Source organism: Zonotrichia leucophrys, chromosome 1A (assembly GCF_028769735.1).
Source record: "Zonotrichia leucophrys gambelii isolate GWCS_2022_RI chromosome 1A, RI_Zleu_2.0, whole genome shotgun sequence".
Taxonomy (NCBI): Eukaryota; Metazoa; Chordata; class Aves; order Passeriformes; family Passerellidae; genus Zonotrichia; species Zonotrichia leucophrys.
Genome location: NC_088170.1, coordinates 66,180,226 through 66,191,015, shown reverse-complemented (window position 1 = coordinate 66,191,015; position 10,790 = coordinate 66,180,226). Strand labels below are relative to the sequence as shown.

At 48.1% G+C, this 10,790-nt stretch overlaps 1 protein-coding gene across 1 annotated transcript in view; it reads right to left on the bottom strand.

Annotated features, from left to right (window-relative positions):
* Positions 1-8,185: 8,185 nt before the first annotated feature.
* The window catches only part of UPF2 (UPF2 regulator of nonsense mediated mRNA decay), a 53,552-nt gene continuing 50,947 nt past the window's right edge, over positions 8,186-10,790 (bottom strand). The window contains exon 22 of the mRNA XM_064703031.1: positions 8,186-9,383. Within this exon, the coding sequence (XP_064559101.1) occupies positions 9,374-9,383 (10 nt within the window). The 3' untranslated portion in view covers positions 8,186-9,373. The remainder of the gene's footprint in view (positions 9,384-10,790) is intronic.

The window sequence follows — 10,790 nt, the reverse complement described above, 5'->3', positions numbered from 1 at the left end:
TTTAACTTGGCTGGATCTGTCATGAAACCTAAAGGAGGTTCCAGTGCCTCACCCGTGCTGGAGGTGAAGCCTCACAGCTGCCCCAGCACCTGCAGCCTTTCAGGTGCCTGCAGCCTGGGGAAGAAGCTTTTGATGTTTTGACTCCTGTTTTATACACACGCACATGGAATTCAGTTTCTCCCTTTAGAACAGACAGCTTCAGAAAGTGTTATCCACAGAGGGATCAGGGCAGGGAGGAGGCTGAGGGGAGGTGATGGTTTAACCCAGCAGCTTGGGCAGGTTTGCAGTCTTGTTTGAACTTAGAGCTCTGCTGCACAAGCTCAGAGTGTTGTGTAGCTGAACCCACCACAGTAAAAATCACAGCCCTCCCTTAGCTGGTCCCTGTCCTTGGCCCAGGGGCAGCCAGGGAAGCACAGCTGAGGCACAGCAGCCCCTGCTCCAGTGGGATTGCTCTGGAGGCAGCTGCAAAGGGAGGGCCTTGGAGCAGAGGCAGCCCTGGGCCAGCTCAGGGCCATCCCAGGCACCCCCAGCTGCCTTTCCATGGCCACTTCTCCAGCCACTCATCCCCCAGCCTGGAGGGATCCCTGGGCTTGTGTGACCCAAGGGCAGGGCCTGGCACTTGGTGGTGTTGAACCTCAGTCCCTGTGCAGAGCCTTCCTGCCCTCCTGCTGACCAACACTCCAACACCATTGCACCAGCAGAGTCCTTGATGCCCCTGTGCAGTCCATCAGTAATGATGTCACGCAGGGCTGGCCCCAGCACTGAGCCCTGGGGACACCACAGTGACCAGAAGCCACCTGGGTGCAGCAGCATCCCCACCCCTCCCTGGGCCCTGCCCAGCCAGGATTAACCCAGCCCTGGGCTGGCAGCTTTTCCAGGAGAGGGATGTGGGAGAGGGTGGCAAAGGCTTTGCTGGAGTGCAGGGAGCCACGTCCCCAGCCTTGCCCTGATCCCCAGGTGGCCACAGGAGCTCAGGGTGGTCAGGCAGCCCCTGCCCTTCACAAGGCCCTGCAGGCTGGGCCTGATCCCGTGCCTGTCCTGCATGTGCTGTGTGTGGCATCTGCTCTGTGCCTGGCACTGAGGTCAGGCTCTCCAGCCTCTACTTCCATGGATTTTGCTCCCAGCTCTCCTTGTAGAGGGGTGTCACATTTGCCAATTTACAGCCCAGACCTTGCCAGGACTGGGGTGTAGAGGATGATGGAAGGGGGCTTGGGGAGAATTCACTGGATCCCCCCTGCCCCATGGACTGCTGTGTGTCCAAGTGCTGCAGCAGCTCACTGACCATTTCCACTTGGATTGAGTTTTTCCTTCTGCTCCCCATCCCTGTCTCAGGAGCTGTGTACCCAGAGAACAACTGGCCTTGCCATTATTCACTGAGGCAAAGAGGGCAGGAAGTGCCTCAGCCTTCTCCTCATCCTTTGTCACTGTGCTTCCTCCTGCATCCTTCTCAGCCATCCTGTTGTTGCTGATGTATTTATAGACACTTTTTTTTGGGGCTTTTACAGCAGTAGCCAGATAAAATTCCAGTTAAGCTTTAGCCCTGCATAACCCTGATACCCTTGGATTCCTTCTGAGTTACCTGCCCCTTCTTCCAAAGGTCACATGCTCCTTTTCCCCCCTGAGCTCCAGCCAAAGCTCCTGTTCAGCCAGGCTGCTCTCCTTCCTTGCTGGCACTTTTTCCAGCAGCTGGGATCATCTGCTCCTGTGCTTTTAAAATTTCCTTCTTGGAAGCACATCCAGCCTTCCTGAGCTCCTTTGCCTTCCATGTTGCCTCTCAACCTTTTCAATGAGAGGAGGCTTTAATTCATCAGCCCTCTTCCACCTGCTCTTGCTTTCAGATAATTCCTGCATCCCATAGAGGCAAAGGAGACAAGCCTTCATCCCAGTGCTGATTTCCAAACTATAAATATCTTTTCCTCTGCAGTAAGGAGGGTCCTTAGACTGGATGGAGCCAAACCTTCCAAGGGAACACACCCTTGTCTTGTGTGTTTTGTTTTTATTTGGTTTTTCTTCTTCCCCAGAACGGGGCTTCTCTTCCCATGTTAGGGGACTCCTCCCAGATGAGGAAATGCCTTCCCTGAAGAGTCCTCGGTGCATCCCTGACTACATCACCAAATGTTCAGATGTGTTCTTACCTCAAGGGAGCTGCCAGGAAAGATTATTTTCCACTGGGCCATAATTACCTGCTGCTGCTTCCAACTGGCCAAAAAAAGAACACCAGGAGAGGCTTCAGTAACTTTGGGATTAAACTGAGCAGCACAAGGAGTGGTAGATAAACCAGCTGGCAGGCTTGAGGGAGCGACTCAGCTTCATTTTCTCCTTTGTTCATGGGTCTTTGCACCTGCCCCTGAGCTTTAATGAATGTTTCACAGAGCCCCAGGAACCACAAACTAATTCTGAGCAGCTCCCAAAGCTGCTGAGGCACTCTTACCCAGGACTATTATTTTCTTCTCAGAGGGGTGTCTCTGAATCATAAAGAAATGCAGCTGCTCCAGTATCCCCACCTGAAGGGCAAAGTTTCAAAGTTTTTTGGGGTTTGGGGGAATTTTTCCCCATAATTAAAAAAAAAAAACAACCCCAAAAAAAACCCCAAACAAACAAAACAAAACAAAAACTAACAAACAAACAAAAAACCTATATTGAAGGTTTGAATTTAAAAGAAAATACATAAAATCCTTTGCTTGACCAGTGAGTCAGGGAGCAGCTCCAGTTCCCAGAGCCTGTGCATGGACCCTGCTCTGGGCACAAGGGAAGGTTTCTCTCCCCTCATCCATTGCAGAGTCCTCCTGCTCTGTTTGCTGTCAGCCCCTGTGGAGCTCAGAGGCACCTGGAGCAGGTGGGGCTGGGAAGTGCAGCTCAGCAGTGCCTTTCATCCCACTGAACAGCGGCTCCTTCCTCTCCCTTTCCTGCTGTGCAAATGGGAGATCACAGCAGTTACTGGAAAAGCATCTGGGCACAGGGCTGGGGCAGCCAGGGGAAGTTTCACCCAGACACCAGCCAGAGCTGGGGCATGGCTGCTTCAGTGGTGACTGCTGAACATCCCATTTCTCCTTGGGGTGATGCTCAGAACCACATCCCTGCTCTCCCAGTAACGCACAGCCCCCTCCCAGTGTCCCCACACAGAGCCTGGGGAGGTCCCATGTCCTTGTTCAGCCCAGGAGGGATTCAGGAGCTCAGTGCAGCTGTGGCAGCATCCCTGAGCATCCTCCCAGAGCCTGGAGCCCCAGCACAGACAGAGCCCTGGAGCCCCAGCACAGAGCCCTGGAGCCCCCAACACAGAGCCTGGAGCCCCAGCACAGAGCCTGGAGCCCTAGCACAGAGCATGGAGCCCCAACAAACAGCTCTGGACCCAGCACAGAGCCTGGAGCCCCAGCACAGAGCCTGGAGCCCCAGCACAGACAGAGCTCTGGAGCCCTAGCACAGAGCCTGGAGCCCCAGCACAGAGCCTGGAGCCCCCAGCACAGACAGAGCCTGGAGCCTCAGCACAGAGCATGGAGCCCCAGCACAGAGCCTGCAGCCCCAGCACAGCCCCTCTGGGCACAGCCCAGCTGGTGCAGCTGTCACAGTGTTCCCTCTCACTGCTGGCCGGGGCTGCCGTGCGAGTCCCTTCCCTGCCTGGTTCAGAGCTCTCTGTCAGGACAGGATTGCTCATTTCCTCACAGGGCTGGGGAGGTCAACTTCACCCTCAAATGTTCCTGATGGTTTTTTCCCATAATTTCAAAGGAAATTCGTAACTCCCTGAGATTCTGTTGTTGTCAGCATCAGAGTATGGTGTAACTTTTTTATCTGTTATCTGCGTGCTTATCCATTCCCACAAGGAAGGGCAAGGGCTGCATTTTCCAGCTGGGAAACAAGGGCAGTGACATTAAACCAAGGAAAAAGAGCAGAGATGAGCCTGACCTTTGGGTTTCCAGGCTTATGGAGTAATCCTGAATCACCCTTCCTCTCCCACCACCACACCTGCCCCTTTGGTAGCACTCCCTTGGCAGCCCAGGAGAAAATGCAGCAGCCTGGGAGCTCAGACTCACGTGTGCCAGGAGCTGCTCATACTCTGATTAATGAAGATAAGTCACCCATTGTGCTGATGCTCAGAGGGTGGAATGACACCAGAAGGAAAACAGTGTCCCTAAAGCTGCTGTGGCAGGAGGGGAGACTCCTTCATTCTTCTATTAGGAAACAGTTGTCAGCACATTTCTATTTCCAATATCCAGCCCTGCACAAGAGCAGAGGATCCACAGGGTCTTCAGGCTTCACGACGCAAACTTCATTACTGTGGAACATTTCCTGCCTCTTAAATGGATTTTAGTTTGCCTGATCAGGTTTAATTTTTATTTATGGCACGAGTTTTCCAGTGAGCTCAAGGCCAGGAAATGGGCACTGTGTGCAGTTCCTGGTGCATCCTGTAACAAACCTGGGCTGAGAGCAGAGTTGTCTCTGCAGTTTGTCACCCTACAGCAAGGGTGAGGACCAAAATCTGCTCTGATTTTATATTAGCTAAGACTCACAGCCAGTAATAAACCCCTGGTTTTCATGGGTGGGGGATTTGGGACCAACCTGAATAATAAACTTGGTTTATTCATCCCTCTTGTGCATTTCAGTAGGAAAGGGAGGGTTAGGCTGTGTAAGTCCTGCTGCTGTGTCCATCTTCCTCCTGGAAAAGGAAGCCTGCCCAGGAGGGGTGAGGAATGGGTGAGGAATGCTGGGAACAGCTGAGCTGGAGTCCCAGAGAGGAGGGGACTGAAGCTGTGTCTTCCTCCAGGAAAGGCTCTTCCTGCCCCGAGCCCAAGGAGGAAGCCAAGCTCCCATCAGCACTGGAAAAGCTGCTCAGAGCAGAGACAACAACAGCCAAAGCTGCCTCTGAGCTCCCTCCCATGCCTTGCTGATCTTCACTTCCACCACCCCAGGGAGAAAACTCCCAGCAACTTGTGGCAATTCAATCTGGGAATAACACAGCAAAGCCCAAAGCTCCCTCCAGGTGGGCTCTCCAAGCCTCACTGACACATTTCCAGCAGAGCTTCTGATTTTTAATTCACCATGAGCAGACAGATGTGTGTGCATATGAATATAATATATAAAGTGCAAATAATCTAAAAATTGAAAAAACCACCCCCAAAACAATTAAGGGGTAAATACAGCAAAGTTTTCAAGCTCTTGGGCTGTTGACTGACTCGTTCTGAGCAGCAAACATCACTCCACTTTATCCCCTGCACAACAGAAACTTTCTTCCTGCAGGTAAATGTCAAAGAACAAATAAACATTAGCAATAGCTAAATGTCTTCCTCCTTTTTAAGTGTCCCAAGCATTTTTTTATTTGCCTGGATCCAGGTAACAGGGGGAAGGAAGGAGGGAGGGAGAGAGGCTTTTTGCAGAACACTGTTTGCTCTTCTAACAGGGATCATAAACACAAAGTGTTTTAAGGGCACAATCATACCCCAACAATAATAACTTAAAAGCAAAGTTTATAGTTCAAACAATGCAAATATTTTGACATTTGCTCATTTGTTTGATTCCTGCTCAAATAGTTTCCTGTTCCCAGTAGACTGGGATTTCCTTAGGAGTAGCTGGAAAAAACCCTATTTATAGTGGACCTCTGAGAAGAGGCAGCAAAGTGTCACCTCAGAGGAGCACTTTCCACAGGGCAGAAGAGTGCATGGCTGAGGAAAAGCTCAAAGAAAGGAAAAAATGGGGGATAAATGGATGTATTTATCAGGGGGTGACAGCTGGCTCATGGCATCATTATGGATGGACTGATTTTGAAAACATCCACCCAGCCTGGTGAGGATGCACAGTGCCTGAGCTCCTCACAGCCCATCCTGCTGCCCTGCCAAGCAGTGACTGCCCTGCTGGAACAGCCAAAGGAAAAATGCTGAGAGCTCAAGGAAAGCAGGCAGACTCCACAATAGGTTTTCTAAGCCTGAATTTACATAAAATTGTGTGTCTGTGGCCCATGTGCATGGATGTGCTTTATATTTGTATCTACAAAACAGGAACAGCCCAAGAGCTTTCTTATGCTGAAGGCCTGGGAAGCTGAGATTACAGCAAGTCTGCAAACTCAGCAATGCATGAAAAAATATTTATAGCTTTTTTTATCTCATTATATCATTGTGGGTAGAGAAAGATGCCCCATACCATCAGCTGGAGTTCAAGGTGCTGCCTGTGAGCACTGACATTCCTGGGTCAAATTCCAATTTCAGAGCTTCCCAGACACCCTGGCTCCATCCTAGAGCAAGGGCCAACACACACCTCAGCTCCAACAGGCTTTCCAGTGATGCTCCATAAATCATGGAATGGTTTGGGCTGGAAGGGACCTCAAAGCTCATCCAGTTCCACTCCCTTCCAGCAGGCCAGGCTGCTCAGAGCCCCCTCACAGAGCCTGGGCTGGCTCAGACCCTGCCAGGTCACGTGAACACATTCAGGTTCCTCAGGTGGTCACAACCCTGTCCCCTATGACAGGAAGGATTTCATTCCCCCAAGTCCCTGCCTGGAGCTTTGGAGGCTTGAGAGATGTGGGAAGAGAAGTTACCATCAAAAAACTGAGGCACAATTGCTGAGTACAAACCTACACAAACAAAAGCACACTTTGTACAAACCTTTGCACAGCACACTCTGTCTGCCAGCTCAAGGAGCCTCCCATCAGTGAAGACAACTCCAATGCCAGGGCCTGACTTTCACCCAAATTCCTTCCACAGAATGATAAGATTACAGAAATCTTTACGCAATCAAAGCCATGAGATTCTCCTTCATCTGCATCCGTTCTCCCAGACTTAACTCCTTGCCTGCAGGGTTGGGAGCACTGCTCAGAAATGCTCTTTGCAAGGGCACCTCCAACAGCATCCTGTGGGAAAGGCTCCCAGGGAACATCCAACAGTGCCCAGACACACCTGTGGGTCACTGCACTGCAGGGAAAGAGAAGCAATGACATTCAACATAATTTCAGTAATTCAAATAAACATCTTGTAATCTGGGTAAAGCAGCAATACTCATAGGTGACAGACACTGATCAAAACAGGCAAAACAAAATTCCCCATTCTGCATCAATCCCAGGCTGCTCAACCAAAAATTTTAACCAAACATCCTCTAAAGGAAGGCAAAGTTTTCTGAAGACATGAGAGGGAGCCATGCAATCCCTGCAGCAAGAACTGCACGTGGATCAATCAGGTTAGGAATTGCTGTGCAAGCAGCAGGACCAGCATCTGCTCATCTCCAGCCACAGCACGAGATGTGGGGTCAGCACAGGGGAAGGTGAGAATAAAGGGGATGCAAACTGGGGATTTTCTGTGTATCATGGAATGGTTTGGGTTGGAAGGGAAGGGACTTGTAAAAGTCACCCAGTTCATGAGCAGGGAGAGCTTCAAACACATCAGGTTGAAATCTTGCCTGTTTCCAGGGATGGGGCATTCACCACCTCTCTGGGAAATCTGTGCCAGGGTCTCATCACCCTCACTGTAAAATTTTCTTCCTTGTATCTGAGTGAACCCTCTTTTAGTATACAACCATCACTCCTTGTCCTACTGCAACAGGCCCTGCTAAATGTTTGTCCCTGTACATTCAACCCTGATCATTTCACTCACAATGATCTTTGAGGTTCTTATTCAGCACAACATTAGAATAATTAATTTTAAAATTAAACTTCAGAAGGTTTCACTGAACTGTTTTTCTATTTCAGTCTGAAGTCAGGAAAATCCCCAGCTGAACCTAAACTATCTTTAGTAAATAATTTTATAAAGACATTTCCATTGATCCTAATGCCATCCAAGGCATTGGACTCATACATATAAAACAGAGCTAATATTTTATTTCTATGCAGTTAGTCAATCTGGATAAATTAAATGCTTTTGAAACTAAGCAAGATGCTGAGAAAAGGAAGCTGACCCTAGTCTGAACCACAATTAGATGCTTAATTTGCTATTAGGAATTGGTAGGCATTGTTGTTTGAGGAAGCAGAGACTGACCAGGGGATATGGCCATGCTGGTGGAGATGTTCCTGGAGGAGCTCAGAGTTCCAAATGTGACAAATGAACACACCCATGAATTTCACGTGGAAAGAAAACTATATGAAAAAATCACATAAGACTTGAATCAAAGACCTGGAATTCCTGTCCAAACCACAGCCCAGAATACATCACAAACCCTTCAAAGCATCATTTCCAAAGAACAAAGTGGATGTCAAGAGGCAGACACTGACTCTAAATTACAACACTTTATTGCAGCATTGGCAAAGGTCAGATTTCTGAAGCTGGTGAAGATCGGGCGGCATTTCTGTATGAAATGTTACAATTTTACAAGTCTCTCTTCCTACATGCAGAAACCAAAACCAGTGGTAAAAAGGATTTTAAAAGAGCTAGAAAAAAGAATTAGTAACATACAGATGGGCTCTTGAACTCAATGAACTACCTCTACCTGAAAGCAAACAAAACCCTATGCTAATAAATAACAGATTGTCAGAAACAGACCAAGAAACCTCATTTCTACTTAGAAAAAAATAAAAATTCTACTTGTTTCCAGACTTAAATCTTTTTTTTTTAAAACTTTTTGTTTGTTTCAATAGACACAGAGGCTTATCAACCCATGAAGATCAACAAAATATTTGGATCCACTCCTTGACATCCTCCTGTTATGCTGACTGGCACGTTTTGGTTTTCAATGATACATACAATGGGCTCAACTATATCCCTGTCCTTAGGCTGGTGTCAGGCTGTTCCAAGCAGTACGAGTCAACACCCCGTGTTCATCAACTTCACTTTCTATTTTAAACCTTAACAGACATTTTTACCTCCTTGGCTCTTCAGTTTTGCACCCCTCCCCACCCCCTTTCTGGCACATCTGGCAGCAAAAGGCTCTTCCTTAACCAAGAACATTCTGGCTGAGGAGTGTTTGAGAAGTTATCCTACTCGGCAGGGTTTTCTTCTGCATTTTGCTGTTTGCTCTATGTGTTTGTACCGCAGATTTGCAGCCCCCAGAGAACATCCTTCCAACACACCAAGCGCTCGAGTGGGAGACAAGGTAACTGTGGCGAGTTCAGAGCTTTATTTCCCTGCAGGCTGAGCTGCCAGAGGCCTTTCCCCCTGCAGTGCCAGCGGCCCAGCTCCCGGCGGAGCTGCGCAGGTCAAGCTCCCCATCGCTCGTTTGCTTCTGCTCCTGTGAGAAGAATTAACCCTCAAGGCGGTTCCCATAACAAAAAGCTTTTTTTGGAGGGGTGGGGGGGGAGAGGGGAGGCTGCTCTTCGTGCCCCACGGCCCCAGCCTGTCCCAGGTTTCGGTTCTGAACGCTCTAGGCTGACATGCTGAGATGTGTCCACTGCTCTCGTTTCATCGCTGGAGGACTCCACAACACCAGAGATACAGGACCTAATGAAATGACACTGGCGGCTGGATCAACGTCTCCTGAGGGAAGAGCACAGACAGGAATCACATCAGCCTCATCTGAGGGGCCCCAACAGCAGCTGCCACTCATGCTGATTCTTTTACACCCTCAAAGTTACAGATTTCCCTCTTCTGCACAACCATTTCACCAGACAAAAGCAGGGGGATAATCTGCATGTGATAGATGAGTAATGCAATGATTGACTCTCCCAATTAACAGACAAATATCATGGATATAGGTTGAGAAAAGTTTTACAGGTTTATAGTTATGTTGTACCCCTCCCATGGGGATCACCTGCCTCGTCACTATGGTGACACCTGACTCCAGTCAGGGTTTGAGGAAGGGATCCCCACCACTGGACAGCAAAGGAGCTGATGTGCAGAACTCTGGGAGGGGTTAAAGGGTTAAAAAGAGAGAACTTCCATTGTGAGGGAGCTGAGCACATGGCAGGGAAAATCTTTTGCTCCCTTTTTTCTCTATTCAGTCTTCTGTTGTATTTTTGATAAGGTTTAATAAACCTTCCTAAACTATGAAAGGTGAGGAGCTGTTCCTCACATGCACCTTATCATCACAGATGAGATGTTGATCTACTGAAGCACAGCTGTGAATTTGCTGAAAAAAAAAGTTATTGTGAATAGTTTTCATTTTCTGTGCAGTTTCTTAATGCTTAGAAGTTCTGCAGAAATGTTACAAAGGGCTTTCTAGAGGCAAATAATTGGTTAGAACCTTTTTGAGAGTCAATTTGTGCATTTAAATCTTCCATCATCCCTTGTTCATGAAACACATCCCAAAATGTGACCAAAAGTCACATTTAATTCTCTTAAGAACATGCAAATAGCAGAATGGCATTGAAGAATGACAGCAGTTTCTAGGCAGGGGATTCAACAAGACCAGGCAATGCAGCAGTAAGGCCACCCCAGTGTCACTTCAGCACAATGCAGTTACTGCATCTGGGCTCCTTTTAGCTGATTTTAGGCTGCAAATTAAAATTAACAACAGACATCAAAATAAAACTTCAACATTTAAATTCCAAGAAAGTTCCAGGGCTACACACCCAGAGTTTTTACCAGGTAAACACAACAGTTCATGTTTCTTTACATCAGTGCATAATCTTCCAGTGTTTGTTCAACAGTCATTTGATCTAAACCTGGTTTTCACTGAAGAGCTTGCAAGAAAAATGTTACAGATATGTTATCTGGACATAGCAACTTCTGCACCTCTTATACCAGATGAAGCCTTCACACTAATTCTGTATTTGTATGCATTGCTTTGTTCTACTATCCAGTATTTGTTTATATAAAAATGCTGTGTAATTTTGCCAGGAAGTCCTGAGCTGATGCATCATTAGACCTCACTGCAGCACTGCTTCCATTATTTGGTTTTAACCACCTGTGAGTGTTACACGATGTAATATCCCAATTCTTTGT